General features: G+C 39.4%; 1 protein-coding gene across 1 annotated transcript; it reads left to right on the plus strand.

Moving 5' to 3' along the window:
- The first annotated feature begins 1,971 nt into the window (after positions 1 to 1,971).
- On the plus strand, positions 1,972 to 15,682 carry gxylt1b (glucoside xylosyltransferase 1b). Its single transcript, XM_059326325.1, has 7 exons — positions 1,972 to 2,257; positions 5,121 to 5,316; positions 5,439 to 5,570; positions 6,653 to 6,904; positions 7,785 to 7,908; positions 9,646 to 9,818; positions 13,943 to 15,682. Exons 1-7 carry the CDS (start codon positions 2,055 to 2,057, stop codon positions 14,102 to 14,104), a joined length of 1,242 nt encoding a protein of 413 aa, XP_059182308.1. The 5' UTR covers positions 1,972 to 2,054; the 3' UTR covers positions 14,105 to 15,682.
- The last annotated feature ends 1,932 nt before the right edge of the window (positions 15,683 to 17,614 follow it).

The following is a 17,614-nucleotide window of genomic DNA, read 5'->3' on the forward strand; positions in this document are numbered from 1 at the left end:
TGTTTTCGGCTCCACCTGGTGAAAGACTTGATAACTGCTACTCAACACAGAACACTAAGGGTTAAAGTTTACACATCAGGCCCATAAAGCACCTCTTCATACACTAAACATGGTGTATATCAGTGCTATGGTTTAGTATAAAACCTTCATGATATAATTATAAAAGGCTTACATTAATTATGAGCATATGGTGTGGTGTACAGACTAATTAATCTAGTCAATAACCTCATTTCCCACTAAATGAAAACGCAGTTGACGTTGAGGAGGTCTGTTGAGGACTAGTCCCTTAAAGAATGAAAGGATCTTTTCAGAGGTGAAATCAATAGAAGGTTGCAGCAGACTGAGGGGGGAGGAGAGGAGGGATCCGCTCTGTTATCGCTCCCACCCTTCCCCCATGGAGGGTCCCGACCCTTGCTTCTGTTGGAGAACCGCATCAAGTCAAACTGGGAGGAAAGAGAAACCCGGATGTTTGTTATGGCCTTCAAAATAAAAGCCGAGACGTACGCTCATGTGGTGAGAAAGGAAAACGCACAGGACCTCACAGAAATTTAGACTTCAGTATGTAACAAAGGTTTTGATGATATTACAAGATAAAGACCAAAAACATGTAATTCTTATTATGGTTTTACTTTAACAGCCCATAAGTGTAAAAAGAGGTCAAGGGTTTGTACAAGGAGGCAGAGCCCTCTCTGAAATATGGTTCATAATAATCTTAATTTCAGGACATTTCTAGAAAGGAAGTACTTGTGAAACCTTTAAAGGCTTCTGGAGAGTGAGCTGTATAAAATGTAAACACAAATTTAAATTGTAAAAAATCTCTCTGGTTCGTAGATTGGAGGCCCCAAAAGCAAACACACACTGGAGATAAAGTAAGGTCTTAATACCGGCCTTTATTTCACAACAGGTCACAGGTCACAGGTAAAATGATGCAGATCTGGTCTCAGAATAACATAATTCTCGCAGGAAGTCAGTTAGAGTGAGCCAGGAACACTATAAAAGTTTACATTTATAGGTCTTGGGGTAAGCCTGCCCCCATACGGAAAATGGAGGGATTGACACCGATTCTACTGGCCAGTTACTAATAACAGCTGTTCACCATGTTTGTTCTTCACAATGTGTGAGAGTGTGTGTGCTGTCCTCATAGGCTTGTAGCTAAGAGTTAACAAGTCTGAATATGACAGCTGTTCAAGGGCACAGTTTGGGTTTTCATCTAGAAAAAGATTATAAAATCTCCCGGAAAGATGGAAAGTCACATTTGCTCTATGCAGCATTATAGTTATCCAAATATAACAAAATGATCATACATCCCAAAAATAAGATAAGCAGAAAGACATGGCATAATATACTGTGAAGTATTGTGGAGCCATGTTTTATTACATTGTTGTTGTGTCGTTAAATTGTTACAGCGTTCAGAATCCTGATTTAGAGGCATAGCATGCAGTGGTTGTATCATCTTATATAGGCCTCTCAATATTCAATCCAATCCAATCCACTTTATTTATATAGCACAATTTTAGCAAACACAAGGTTTCCAAAGTGCTGCACAAAAATAAATAGATACCACGATACAAAGATATGTAGAAAACAATATAACAGTAAAATACAATAAGATAAAATAAATTAAAAGTATAATAAAAATAAATTAAATGTTAAATGTACTGCCCGCACAAATACAATATGGATGTTTACAAATAATTTAAAAAAAAAACATAAAATCGTAAAATCAACACTCTACGTGGTGTTAAAAGCCAACGAGAAGAGGTGGGTTTTAAGAAGAGATTTAAATTGAGGCAGTGAGGAGGCCTCTCTAATGTGATATTAACAGGTAAATCATGCTAAAATAAAATTTCTCCACATTTTGTAAGGTATGACGTGGAGAAGAGAGGCAGAGCTTTACTCTGACCGCCAGAGGGCGGAATTACCTTGATAAGTACTTTTATTTTGTCAGTGTTCACCGGAAGTGCATTGCCATCGCGACGAGCTTGGTGGTGTTATTATTATCTCTGGTTTCTGTGTCATGACTTTAGCTCCGAGCTTTGGTTTTAAACTCCAGAATGCGGCGTTATCTCCGTGCACTGACGCTGTGTACGGTGTTTGCCGTGTTTTCGGGTCTGTATGTTTACAGTAAACTGTTTAACTCGGACCTGTCGCTCGGTGGGACCGGACTGAAGAGGATCTTCATCCCCCCCAGAGTCCCCGGAGCCCGGCGAGGGGCCGCGGCCAGGACCGGGCCCCAGAGCCCGCACTGGTACCACAGGTAGGACTCCTCAGGGTCTTCTGCTGTAGCTGGGTTCAACTGGGGAAACAAGTACATCTCATACGATCAGCTCTAGTGGAGATGTAGATATATAACTAAACTCTGAACCAGACTGGTGATGTAAAGGAATGTGGCGCTGAATGAATCAATGCAGACACACTTCATTTAACTAACTGATATCTTTTTATGGTTAAAACTACGAGACTTTGAAAGGTGTGCGACCTCACCTGATAGTTCACAGATAAATCCATACGTCACTAAAGCAGCAGAAAAGTTGCCTTATAAAGAATAGCCTACAAAACAGTATGCAGTACACACGGACGAAGTTTTGATTTCAGAGGTGTGTGTGTGTGTGTGTGTGTGTGTGTGTGTGTGTGTGTGTGTGTTGTTACTTTTAAGTTTACTGTTCCGTTTTTGGTTTGACCTTTTGTAAAGCATGTAGCCTCCAGCCTCTCCTCCTCCACCTCCTCCAGCCTCTCCTCCTCCATCTCCTCCAGCCTCTCCTCCTCCATCTCCTCCAGCCTCTCCTCCTCCATCTCCTCCAGCCTCTCCTCCTCTACCTCCTTCAGCCTCTCCTCCTCCATCTCCTCCAACCTCTCCTCCTCTACCTCCTCCAGCCTTTCCTCCTCCATCTCCTCCAGCCTCTCCTCCTCCATCTCCTCTAGCCTCTCCTCCTCAACCTCCTCCAGCCTCTCCTCCTCCACTTCCTCCAGCCTCTCCTCCTCCATCTCCTCTAGCCTCTCCTCCTCCACCTCCTCCAGCCTCTCCTCCTCCATCTCCTCCAGCCTCTCCTCCTCTACCTCCTCCAGCCTCTCCTCCTCCACCTCCTCCAGCCTCTCCTCCTCCATCTCCTCCAGCATGTCCTCCTTTACCTCCTCCAACTTCTCCTCCTCCATCTCCTCCAGCCTCTCTACCTCCTCCGGCCTCTCCTCCTCTACCTCCTCCAGCCTCTCCTCCTCTGGCCTCTCCTCCTCTACCTCCTCCAGCCTCTCCTCCTCTATCTCCTCCAGCCTCTCCTCCTCTATTCCAACATGTAAAGTGATCACTGAAACTTCGGCTTTAGCTTTGTTTGTTTTCACACCTGGCTGTTTGTGTCTGCCAGATGTTCATGTTGGAGGAGGAGGTTAATGGGAGGAGTAGCTAATGAAGTTACGAAGGAAGAGAAAACAGTTTCCTTAAGCTTTTCAATCCATTACAGGAGGTCACTGTCATTATTGTTCGAAATATAACTGGGTTCAGCAAGTCAAGATAATAATCATAGGATATACTACCTCCCAATACATGTGTTATTATGTTCTCCATCAAGTGTTAAGTCTATGAAAAGGCCAGAAAAATATTTCAGACAGAAGAAAATGCACTCAAGCAGACTCAAAATGAAAGGTTTTGACTTCTGGAAGTTTGGATTGATGCCAAACCAAAGTATTATCAGTTTTAGGACATCAGTGATTCAGGATTCAGTGATTTATTCAATGATTTATTATTTGTCACATACTCAATTTATGCAGTTAATGCAGGGTTGGCAAATTACATTTTAAAATGAGCTAAAATAGTATAATACTGATGTTAAAACATCCTCTGGTGGTTTGACATTGATTTCTTTCAGGTATACTTTTAAAAAAGAAAGATAAAACTGTCAAGTTTTTTTTTAATTACCTCTGACCTGCTGTCCATAAGGAAAGTAACATTTAAATCATGTGCTGTTTGGCGTGACGTGTCTTAACAAATACTATCAAGAAAACATAGCTGACATATAGTACACCATCACGATGAAGCCTTTTGTCAAAACTAGGGTTGTCACGATACTAAAATGTTCAACTCGATACCGATACTCAAGAAAATATTCGATACTCGATACCATTTTCGATACCACAAGGATAAAAACAAAGACCCCAAAATTGAACAGAAATATTTTTATTAACAAGAAAAATGCAACATGTAAAATGAACAGAACAGAATATTTTCTCTTAGGTTATAAAGTTTACTGATATACTGTATGTTTTATGTGGTAATTAGGTTTGATGTTTGTTTGTGTCTAGTTTTAGTTTTAATGTTATTTAATGTGTTAAAATTCTTATTATTGTTTATTTTCTTTATTTAGGTTGGTTTTGTGATTTTGTTGTTGTTCTTTTTCTTTCTTTTTTTTCTTTTTTACTGTGTTTGTCCATTGGTGACTTATGTTGTGTTTTGTTTAAATTAATAATAAAAAATAAAAAAAAATAACAGAACCACAGGTTAAATATTTATAATAAAAAACAGTTGTGCAAAAAGAAACTGCAACTATGATAACAAGCTTCAGATACTTGATACTTTTGAAAATGAGTATCGTATCCGGATACAACGTTTTACTTAAAAAAGTATCGATACTTTTGACAACCCTAGTCAAAACCATGCTATTTAACAAACTGCTTATTATCCCCAGGACTCATGAATTGACTTATAACTAAGGCTACGGTCAGCCTGAAGTGACCCAAATCCGATTTTTTCGCCCCTATGCGATCTGCATCTGATCTTTTAATGACAGTCTGAACGACACAGACCTGATTTTTTCAAATGCGATCCGGGCCACTTGGATATGTGTTCCTAAAACCGATACATATCTGATCTTTTGACATGCGACTCCAGTCTGAACGGCCAGGTCGCATTCATTATACATAGGCTTACTGCTCGCGGCCATGTGCTCCGTAAACACTGAGCACGCTTGCTGCGTGCGCATGCGGGACACGTTTTAAGTTCACACTGGAGATCACATACACGTCGCATTTAATTGGAAATGTGAACGACCTTGCAATTCCACAAAAAAATCCGAATTGAGCATTAAGCCCTGCTGTGTGAACGTAGCCTGAGTCTCCTCTCCCTCCCTCAGGTACATCATGCGTCAGCGGGGCCAGGTGGAGGCAGGAGGCAGACCTGAACCCCCCATGCACCTGGCTGTGGTGGCCTGTGGGGAGAGGCTGGAAGAGACTCTCACCATGATCAAGTCTGCCGTGCTCTTCAGCATCAAGCACCTCAACCTGCACATCTTCGCTGAGGATCAGTTACAGGCCAGCTTCATGGAAGCTGTGAGTAGGAAATAAAGGACATTTATGTGTGAAAACTGCAAATAGCGTGTTGTTCACTGGATGACACTGAGTATGTTGATTACATCCTGGTCTAGTCTTTTATTGTGTCCTCTGTGTTCCAGTTGGAGTCGTGGCCTGGTTTTATTCGCTCCAAGTTCAACTACACAGTGTACTCCATCAGCTTCCCCAGTGAGAACGCAGCTGAGTGGAAGAAACTCTTCAAGCCCTGCGCGTCTCAGAGGCTCTTCTTACCCGTGAGTTTATCATAAACACAGAAACCACAGTGGAAACGTATGACATTCAGTTCTTTTAACCCTTTATCAGGCAAAGAACTATATTTGGTAACTTCAGGTAATGTTTCGAGAAAAAAGTTGCAAATTTACTAGATTAAAGTGGCAAATCTACAAGAAAAAAAGTTGCAGATTTTAGAGATTTAAAGTGGCAAATCTGCGCAAAAAAAGTCGCAGATTTACGAGAAAAAAGTGGGAAAAAAGCAACTTTTTTCTCCCAGATTCACCACTTTAAATCTCATGAATCTACACATTTTTTCTCGTAGCCACTTTAATCTCATAAACTTTTTTCTCAAAATATCATTTTCGTATTTTTTTTACACATTCTGGCTGTATGTAATATCCTCCAATATTCTCTAGGGTTGAAATTTGGAATTTGCAAGTATTTCAATGAGTGTCCTATTAAGGGTTAAAGTGGTGAATCTGGGAGAAAAAAAGTAGCTTTTTTCCCACTTTTTTCTCGTACATCTGCGACTTTTTTCGCACAGATTTGCCACTTTAAATCTCTTAAACCTGCAACTTTTTTTCTTGTAGATTTGCCACTTTAATCTAGTAAATTTGCAAATTTTTTCTCGAAATATTACCTGAAGTTACCAAATATAGTTATTTGCCTGATAAAGGGTTAAAGACAAAACACAATCCACGTTTTAAAAATGAATCAAGGTCTGTAGATCTAGGAGCTCTCAAATTGGAAAATATGTTTGAATCTTTTCATAAGATTAGGATTAACTGCTGTACAATACCAATTTTATTTGGCAAAATTTACAGGAATGTATACTTTAACATCTACAGATTGAAATGTATGGGAAAAAAGACAGTTTGCCTTCGTATATTCACCTACACTGGAGCAATGTGATGTTTCAATCACTGAAGTTCAACTTTATACAAGATAGAAGGTGAATATATTCTGTCACACTGCAGAGAATCTTTATTGTAATGATACTACCAAACATGCAGGTAATATGCGTCACTCAAACCCCTGGAGAGCATCCACATTATTAATATTCTCACTGACCTCTGTCTCTGTGTCTTTTCCATCCATGCAGCTGATCCTTAAAGACGTGGACTCCATCGTGTACGTGGACTCAGACATCCTGTTCCTGCAGCCTGTAGACCACATGTGGGCCTTCCTGTCCCAGTTTAACTCCTCCCAGCTGACGGCGATGGCCCCGGAGCACGAGGAGCCACGGATCGCCTGGTACAACCGATTCGCCCGCCACCCCTTCTACGGCAGGACGGGCATCAACTCCGGGGTCATGCTGATGAACATGACCAGGATGAGGAACATGTTCTTTAAGGTAGGGCTGAGTGCTGGAGATACATTACCCAGGAGAGGTTTGTTTAGTTCTATTTACTGTGTTGGTGTACTACTGTGATCGGCCACTAGATGTCCTCCTCCTGCTGCAGTTGTTGTCTATTGATCCAGTTGCAATGTGAAGCTCCCAACACTAAACCACTCGACAATATTTTGACACAGATAGATAGACAGATAGATAGATAGATAGATAGATTACTTTATTCATCCCCGAAGGGAAATTCGGTTGTCACAGCAGTCCGGTATTCAAGTACAATAATATACAATAGAATAAAATACTGAGGAAGCATAAATAAAAACAACAATAGAAAAAAACACAGAATAGAACAAGGACACTTAAGAAGTTAAAAAAGAACATCAGTTGGTAGGATGGTTGGCAAGATGATGGTAATAATTAAACTGGTGATATGATGGCAACAATGCTATAGTGACTAGACGGTATATAATAATAATAATAGTACAGTATATAATATAATATATATAATATAATATGTAATAATAGATAATAAATAATATAACAATAAAATGAAAAATATAAATAAAGTACTTTTAAGTAAAATAATATGATATATAATATATAATAATAATAGTAGTAATAATAATAATAATAATAATAAATAAGGCCGGTATAATAATAATAATAATAATAATAATAGTATATTACAGTATATAGTAATAATAGTAATGGCAGCAACAGTATATATAATAATAGTAATAATATTAATAACATAGCAAAGTGTCGTGCGTAGATTTGGTGCATAGATTTAGTGCATTTCAGTAATGTTGGTTCTGGCAGAGGTAGATGAATTGTATAGTCTTGTAATGAATCTTTGTGACTGATGTGTGTCTGTGTGTGTTGACAGAATGACATGACGTCTGTGGGGCTGCGCTGGGAGGAGCTGCTAATGCCTTTACTGCAGAAATATAAACTCAACATCACCTGGGGAGACCAGGACCTCCTCAACATCATCTTCCACCACAACCCTGGTAAGGCTGCACACATTAACCCTTTGATGCACAACACGGGTCCAAAATGACCCGCATTCGTTTCCCCATGTTATTTAATGCTGGCTGTGTGTTTCTGTGCTCTATCTTTTGATATCAACTTATCTTATGATTGAATAGAAGAAGAAGAAGAAGAAGAATAAGAAGATTACTTTATTAATCCCACAATGGGGAAATTCAACCTCTGCAATTAACCCATCATTTTTTACACACAAGTGAACACACCATGCAAGGAGCAGTGGGCAGCACATTACTGCGCCCGGCAATAATATAAGACAATATTCCAAGTATTCTTTAAATATCTTGTTTTTGATAACAACAGATCATTATTTCCTTTTTGCCTCTCATACTTTATAAAGAAAAAAAGTTGTTGTATTATTACAGCTAACTACTTGGCTAAGTAGCTTGCTAAGCTAACTACGTAGCCAAGAAGTTAGCTAAGTAGTTAGCTTAACAAGCTACTTAGCTAAATACTTTGCCAAGAAGTTAGCTAAGTAGTTAGCTTAGTAAGCTACTTAGCTAAAAAAAATGGATATGGGTCATTTTTGACCCATGTTGTGCATTAGAAGAGTAGTGACACAAAAAGGGATTTTATTCAAAAATGAATAAAGGAAAACATAAAAATTAGGATGTATGATGATCAAAAACAAACTAATTGAGGAAAATATGGAATACTGAATGATGAAAATAATTTATTGCAAAGATATAGAACATAAAAACTCTGTCGGGTCACTTTAGACCCATGTTGTGCATCAAAGGGTAATACACACATAGCTTATGTATTTCCATATGCACGACTGTACCTATCATGCATGTTGTTTGTAGCCTCCATGGACAAATCAAAGAGGGAATACTTATTAAAAAGAGAAACTTGAAACACCAAAATTTGATAAAACTTTCAAAAATGCACATAAGTCGATTGAGGTGGTTTTTTTTTGTCTTTTTCATAATAGTTAATTACATTAACAAACAAACAACGAATTAGTACATTTAACTCAAATCACTGATCAGCTGTTTATGCTCTGCCGGTCAAGGCAATTCGTCATGAAATAAAAAATTATAAGTTGCCCAATTGAATCCACTTCCTAAACAATTCTCTCCATTTTTCTCTGGTGGGTGGCCAAAGTCTGATTAGCAATCTCTTTTTTGTTGTTTTTGTTTTTTCTCTCTTGCACAATCTCTGTTTACTGACATTACGTATTTTCTTTAATGCAAAATTTCTAAATTTTGCTTCGACTTTCATGGAAACACGGTTAATTACTGTCCAAAAATAATTATTTTTAAAAGTTAGACATTAGCTTAACATGCTCCTCAAAGTCTGTATGCCTAATGTGGTGTTTTGAAGGACTCTGAATAGTGCTCAGATTTTGAATAAAGCGATTGAAACTGCTTGAAACTGTTATATAGAATGCCAAGTCTACTTACAAACAGGTGACACATTTTGAAACACAAAAAACTTTTTTTTTAATTTGTCACCCTTCTGTAGAATCTTTCTTCTGTAGAATCTTCTGTAATCTTTTCTTATTTAATGTTATGAAGTGAAATCATTACATGTATGTACTGTGTTTAAACGTGTAATTTATTACAGCAATAAGGTGCTAGAAAAGCCTGAATATGCTTGAAAGTGCTTGAATTTGACTCCAGAAGAAATGTAGAACTTTTATTTTGTAGCACTGACTTGTTGACTGAAGTGTTTCTCTGTTTTTCTTTGATTCTCAGAGAGTTTGCTGGAGTTTCCATGCCAGTGGAATTACCGTCCAGATCATTGCATCTATGGCAGTAACTGTGCGTCGGCTGAAGAGGATGGCATCTACATACTACATGGAAACAGAGGAGTCTACCACGACCACAAACAGCCGGCCTTCAGGGCCGTTTACCAGGCCATACGAAAGGTGGGCACATCATGTCTTTGTGAATGTGAGATGATTGAATACACACGTCCATATTCAGACTTTAAAATTTTCAAGAGTAAGAGTGTTTTCAAGGTTAGGAATATATTTTAATTGAATTATACTCCTTGAAAATGCTTTATTTTCAACATAATCTGGTGTTTCAACAACACAGTCATTTCATATTGCAGTCCACCATGAGTGGAGGATGCCTCTCACTCCTTTTTGACTGCACACATTTGTTTTCTTGTTATGTTTGCAGGTCATTTTGCATTATTTATTTCCAGCCACACACACTGATTGCAGAAAGTTTGTCAAAAGGCATTTTGGGAAGTGAAGCGTCTCCCAGAAAAGTGACTGAAAACAAGCACTCTTTTAAAAAGGTCTCTCGGGTATATTAACGTTTTTAAAAGAGCCTGGTGAGCCTTTTCCAAGCTGTGGGTGTAATTTAGTGCAACCTGTGATGAAAGGAGCCCTGTTATAACCCGGTGACACAGCTGCCCCACTCCTCCCCTCCTAGATGAGATTCTGGATTGGTGCTGACCCTAGAGACCGTGAGTGTTTGTGACATCACATTGTCTGCATTGGAAAACAAATCTGCACCTTTTCCAGAAGGTTGGAGTGAAAGCTAATCTCCCCCATGAGGATGTTTATGGTTGTTTACCAGCAGTGTAATGATATTGACGACACCAGTGGCATTTACTTAATGAAGCCATCAACGTTGGGAGTCTCATTGCTTTCCTATTAACAAAGCATTGAACATAGATCAGAGCCCAGGCTCATCCATACCTCGTCCATGGCCCGCAGTTAAAACTGCAGCTTTATAGGACTGGATCAATTACAGCAGGAGACACACACACACATACATACATGTACCTGTGCTGCCAAAAGTGAGCACAAACCCCCACACAGCATGCACTCACACACACTGCTTCTCCAATAGCCTATGTAGTTATTGATACGTTCTCAGATATGTGATTAAGTCTGGTTTGCCAGCAGTATGGATTGATCTTTGTGTGTTTCATCTCACTGGACACCATCTCATCTATTTATGCTTGTTCATCTGCAGCAGAACCTCAGGCTGTCTGTGTAGTGTTTGAGTGAATAACAAACAGGACAGAGCTGCTCTGGCAGCTCAGTGAAATAAACTGGCACAGGAAAGTGGAACCAAATGCAGGTTCACTTCTCGATTTTGAAACGGAGCCTAGTTACAAAGACATTTCTGAGCGACAAAGTTTCAAGTCATTCTTGAATTGATTTGCTCTGATAAACAGTTTCCTCATGTGTGAATGAGGACAGTGTAACCAACATCAAACATGGCCCAGTGTTCAAGGCTCTGCTCCCATCTGCCATCCCAACACGCCTTATGTACTGTGGCTCACTCATTTTATCTCATTTAAGTCTTTTTCATCTAATTTGCAAGTTTGTGTGAGCACAACACAAACTTTCACAGAAGGCAGAGGAAACTAAAATACAGGCAACCAGATCTAAAAGGGTCATACGGGGAGGGGGTAAAGCCTGGGCAACAGGGGCAGTCTGGCAATAGTGTGAGTGCAGGGTGGAGAGCACAGATATACTGACTGCTAATGTGGAGCAGGTGTTTTGCTTTTGAATGATTCTTTGTGGATAATTTCAGTTTTACAGATCTGTCCATTATTTGACAGATCATAGTGTATTAGCATAAAGAATTATTTCATCGAGGACATCTTTAAATTTTACTCTCATAAAGCTGTATGAACCCTGGATATACCCATGCCCATTCATGTAGGGCTACAGCTAATGAGTATTTTAATTTTTCTGTTCATTTCTTTCTGGTTATAATGTTTTTAGTCTATAAAATGCCACAAGAGTGAAATCTATATTTCTCAGAACCCTACAACTCTTTCTCTCCGACCATCAGTCCAAAACCCCAAAACATTCATGTTACAATGATATAAAATGAGAAAAGCAGCAAACCCCTTACATTGGAGAGGCGGGTACCAGTCAATGATTACCATTCTGCTTGATAAATGACCGTCACATTTAATTAATCATCAAAATTGCTGTGTATTTAATTTAAAAGCCTTATATCATCTATTGTTAATGTGACAACAAGTCATTAATTCTTCCGTTAAATCTAGTTGATTGTTTCATAGCAGCAGAAGTTTATTCTTAATTAACTGGAGACAAATGTAGATAAATCAGTGTGGATGCCCCGACTCCTCACACAAAGAACAGAAGTGCTCCTCCCTGTCTGTCTGTCTGTCTGTCTGTCTGTCTGTGCCCGTCTGTGTCTCAGACAGAGCCCATCGGTCTGTCCATCATAAAGCCTCTCCTCCTCCCTCCCTGCTGAAGCTGAGCCCAGGAAGCAGCAGTTAAATTTTTACAACCGATGGTACGTTTAGAGTTGGGAGTCTACACACCAACAGCCCCATCAGCCACACAGAATCAATACACCAACTGTAAATGCAGCTTTATGACCAGAGGGTGTGTGCATGTGTGTGTGCTCATAAAAACGCCATTCTCTTTGTGACCCAATATCAGGGACCCAACCGCAAGCAAATGAGCTGGCATAAAAAATGGTAATTCCCCTTTGATTTCCTCTGAGCATTGTAAAGGCTCCTTCATTATTGGGAAGACATGAAATTTCTTCTGTAATCCCGGTTATCACTGGATGGTAAGCCCATAGCATAAAACTGACTCCAGCAGCGTGGGCCGCTTTATGTTCGGCCCTGCTGACCGATCAGATTAGATCCGGATTCCCCTCTGAGTTCAGCATGCCTTGAGGATTTAGTTTTTAATTTATCCAGGGAAAGATATCTTCTGAGCCCAAATGCTGCCCAAAGCACCACTTTTCTTACTTACTGAGAGAATCTGATCAATTCCACTGGAACAGTGGGAGGTGGAGAGCTCTCCTCAGGGGACTTTTCAGAGCAGTTTGGGATTTCAGCTGCTCATTTCAAGTTTCCAAGCCCACTCCTCTAACCTCTAGTCAAACACCACCCCCGTGTTCCAGCTCTCTGAAGAAACACAAGACAACAAGTCATCTTACTTGGCAAGACTCCTTCATACCATATAAATTTGCCTTTTTATTCAGTGAAATCCATTTTCTAAGTTGTTTTTCATCGGGATGCTTTTGTTGATATGTAAGATCAGTATAATTGAATTGAGGATCTTAGGGCGCTTTCACACCCAAAGTCCTTTTGGTTTGTCCAAATAAGAGTGAAATTGATACTTTTGGTCTGATTTGTATTTAGTCTGGTTTGCTTCCACATTGCATGAATATAAGTGGACTAAAAAAAGATGCAGAATGGCATGAGGCATGGAAATATACTCATAGTATTATTTCTTGTTGGTTGGAAAGTAATAAACAAAGCAACATGGAGCCGAAAACCATGAAATGTTGCTGTTGAAGCTTTTGACAGCTGCACTGACCTATCATGCACATTAAATCCTCCAATTCTCCTCCAGTAGATCTCAGATTATCCCATATGTGTTCTTTGGCCCAGATGTCAAGCAAACATCAGACTTCAGCAGAAGTCCAAGTCAGTCCTGTTGCATCTGTTGATCCATGTACATTCACAAAAAGCCCACACAGGCAGCTCAGAATATGCTGCGTTTTGATTAATTTCCTGTCATTGGGTCAGATTGGACCGCATTGGGTCACTGTGCATTCAAACTGCACTAGGGTTCGTTTGGAAACTGACCGAGAACCCTCTAGCAAGTGGTCTTGGACCAGTTGTTTTGTTTCCACACTAGTCAAGTCAATTAGAGCGTTCACAATCGACCAAACGAACCGTAACAAGGATTTAACCACCACCAGAGTCCGATAGAAATGGACTAAACTTTGACCTGAGCTGTTTTTGGTCCGTCTAACCAGAACGTTAAGAGTCTGGTTCATTTTGGGGTGGTGTGAGAGCTCAATGAGTTCTGGTGCAAACCAAACAACCAGTCTGGTTCACCCGAAAACCTGGGTCTCGGTTCCCTTTAGGGTGCACTAGAGTTTAATTCAATCCAACCAAAATACAGGTAGTGAACCAAATTTGACAGATGTGTTATGTTTTGTCCAAAGTATTTAAATGATCAGAGCAAATCTAAAAACAGAACATCACACCTAATCTAACCAATGAAATATTTTGTCGTTCCAGTACACTTTTGGCGCCGACCCAGTGACTTCTTTATTGGATCCACTTGAAGAGGAGCTGTTGAAGACGACACACACTTATTGTGGCAAATCCCACCCACTCCTCACCAAGAGACTGGCACACAGCCTGGCCTACATCAACAGGAAGGGCCCACCAGGACGGTGACAGAACTAAATAATGATGGGACGGAGGCCAAGACGAGAGACTGTGCCTTAGCCTCACAAGCTCTGTCAGAAAGACTTGATTGTGACGGGCCATACAGACAAGAGAAATAGAATCTTGATTTGAACAGAAGGGAAAATACAACCACTACAGCTCTGTTAACAGGTTTTTACCTGGCACTGCTGTTCAACAATGAATCTAAGTTGTCCAAAGATACATAGACTACTTTGTTGACAACTAATGAGCGGAGCTTTTAGATCATTTTGACTAACAGCTGCTCCATAAAACAGTTGTCTCAAACTGAGACTCAAACAGCTGCCCCTCTCATACGTTGCTCTGGATAAGAGCGTGATGTAAATGCCAGAAATCTGCTGTAAATGTTGCAAACGCTGGCCGGCTGTCGTACTGAACTTTATGTACTATGGATGGACACATGGATTTTTTCCCCAGGTGTTTCTATCAAACTTTCATTTTATATTTTACTGACAGTTTTTATTTTAAAAAACCAACAAGCATCTAATCTTCCATGTAATTATTTTCCTTTTAGTGCCTCAGATACTGACTAAAGGGGAATGAGCAACATGGTGCTAAAGATGTGAAGAGCAGCTCTTGACTTTCCATATTGGAGAATTTATTGAATGTTGTGAAACACTCTTATTAAAAGAGACAAAAGAATCGTATCAGAACTGGACGAAGGCTTTCAGTAGGGCCCATTTAGAGAGATGTTTGCACTGGACCACTTTCAACCTTCAGAAACGACTTCAGTACCAGCAAAATGGAAGAGAAGTTTGTTTCAGAGAAAATGCATGGAATAATAATAATTTGTTTGTAAAGTGATTATGTAAACAATTGCTGGAGTAGTATAGTTCTTCATATGTGATTTTCTATGGCGGCAGGAGTCGAGCATATGGACTCTCTATCAGAGTACTGTTGACCTGAGGACAGGTCTGTCCAACAGAATGAGGTGATTCACATAGTCACAGGTCAGTTTTATGCATATGTGTAATGTCAGTGTACAGGTTGGTCTGAAGCCCTGAGAGGACAATGAGGAAAAGTCTGGCGAGTCTGATCTAAATTGTCTTTTTCTTCCTGTGTTCAGGACTTAAAAACAGATGAAATAAGGTCAATCCTTCTCAGTAAAACAGATGGAAGGAATGATTTTAGTTCGACGTAGAGGCACTCAGGGCCTCTCGTGAAAGAAATTCGTATTACAATAACAAAGACACAAATTTACACCAACCAAAACATTTTTTGTAACTTGTTTTCACTGTTTGAAAATCCTGTCGAAGCTTTTCCCCACCTGTCTTTAGAAAGATTATCCATGCAGTACAATTTTTTTTTAAATTGTTCTTAAGTCATAAACACAGAAGAAAAAAACTATTCAGATCAGATCATGTGATGTGATGTCAGGTCAAAGTTTTTTTTTTAAAAGTTTCTTATGTAACATTTTGAACGGGTAGGTTTCTGTTTCATTGCTTAATAATTCAATACTATGTCTTCATTTTTTAAATTATTATTCATTATGTCAATGTAAACACACTGAGATGCTAAAACTCCTGTTAGTTTGGTTTATGATGCAGGTCAGCCACATACAGAATGCAGAACAACTGTTCAATAAGCTAACGTTCCTCCTGATGCCAAAGCTTTTCTTTCTTTTCTTCTTTTTAAACTATACTGATGCACCATTGAATGTATTTTAAACACTATGGGTTGAAATCAAATTGTTTTTATCACTGCTTATGTTGTAATGTGAGGATGTCCTTTGTGACATGTTTACTTGTTCATATCTCCTGTGTTTTGTTTTATTGAGGGTTTTTTTTACATTAAAGATCATTTTGTGATATTTGTCCAGCAGTGTGTCTTGTTTGACCACCAGAGGGCAGCATTATGTGATATGTCCACTAGTGCTTGGGGATAAAGGACATTAAGGTACAGCATTTGTTTTAAAGGAGACACATATAATTCATGATCATTTTTTTCAGCTATTAAAATAAGCAATTTATGACGTAGAATTAAAGTTGCTCCTATTTTCAAGACTTCCCGTTACATCAGGCAAACACAAACCTCTCATATTAGGTTTTCTCTCTTTTCACCAACATAAAGCATTTTGTTAGTGTAATCTATAAAGATCCAGCCTGAAGGAGATTGATGCTGCGTTTCTATCGCCTCCTCAGGCAGATCAATGGACTCGCCAATAATCTATGACTAGGCCACCAGAAGAGCTCCAGCTCTGAAGTGCTCATAAAGTGTAAGTGATGGACCAATAAGGCAGCTGTATAGGTGTCTGTGTGTGACACTGTATGGCATTGAATATTGAGAATGAGTTTATGCTTATTCCCATTAGGTGGGGGATACAACCAGCCATTTATGACTCCAGAGGCAGTTTGATTCATCACACCAGAAACATCCTTCATTCATCACTATATATCCATATGAGAGCTTATCAATTACCTTTATTGACCTGTGTGCTTAAATGCAACATGTACCAGGCCAGCTCCCCGGGGAGGAGAGACAATGGCTGGATTGAGCACCATGTTGAAAAATTCAATATCGTCCATCCTCCAAGGTTTCATCTTCCTGAAACTACATGTTTTATATCGTAATAAATAACTCTGGTTTTATTTCTTTTGTGTCATCGGGGCTGGAAGAGAAACTATTTAAAATAAATATGTGACCTCCAGCATTTAGAGTAGGGTCAGAGTGGATAGAGTGGGAGATGAGGGGGAAATGGGCACATCACACAGCAATTAAAGGTTTGTGTGTGTGTGTGTGTGTGTGTGTGTGTGTGTGTGTGTGTGTGTGTGTAGTGCAGGAAAAGAGAAATAGATTTTTTTTTTTTTCTATCCAGGTAAGGTTGGCCATTTTTCTCTCTTGTCACAGGACAAAATGTTGAAGAGGAGAGTGGAGTGCATAGTGGGAGGACAGAGAAAAGGCTGATGGAGTGTGTTAGTGATGGAAGAAAAGAACAAGGCTGTCATAGCCAATATAGCAATTAGGGCACTTTGTTGCCTCAGAGCTCAATCTTTTGGTTATTGCTTTCCTAAAAACAGAGTTGGACCTCTAAATGGTATGAAAAGAAAACAGCAACAGAGAGATTTCAGGAGAAACAAATATATTCACCAGCATTTACATGATGTACGGTGTAGCAGTGAATAGTAGGCTAATTATAAACTGCATTCATTGATTAAAAAGGGTAAACAACCACCGAGGAAAAATCTGAAATCAATGATACTACAAGAACCTAAAGAGGGAAATAAGTGCAGCATGAGAAAAATACCATATATTTATAACTAGTCATGGGGGAAGCTTTGCTGCTGATCTATCACTCGCTACACTGCCACTGTGGCTCTGATTGCAGAATAAAGGACAAAAAACTAAAGTCTGATGTTACATACGACTGCTCAAGTATATGAAAAGTTAACGTCTGAAGCCAATCCACAACTGTCTTAAAACAGCATTATTATTGATGGCTAGCAGGGGGCGACTCCACTGGTTGCAAAAAGAAGTCCAGCT

The sequence above is a fragment of the Centropristis striata genome, chromosome 22 (assembly GCF_030273125.1).
Source record: "Centropristis striata isolate RG_2023a ecotype Rhode Island chromosome 22, C.striata_1.0, whole genome shotgun sequence".
NCBI lineage: Eukaryota > Metazoa > Chordata > Actinopteri > Perciformes > Serranidae > Centropristis > Centropristis striata.

Excerpts from the sequence above, each read along its gene's own strand:
- gxylt1b (XM_059326325.1), top strand. The coding sequence starts at position 2,055 with ATGCGGCGTTATCTCCGTGCACTGACGCTGTGTACGGTGTTTGCCGTG. Across the intron at positions 5,317-5,438 it reads AGGCCAGCTTCATGGAAGCT|TTGGAGTCGTGGCCTGGTTT; the intron begins GTGAGTAGGAAA and ends TCTGTGTTCCAG. Across the intron at positions 5,571-6,652 it reads CTCAGAGGCTCTTCTTACCC|CTGATCCTTAAAGACGTGGA; the intron begins GTGAGTTTATCA and ends CCATCCATGCAG.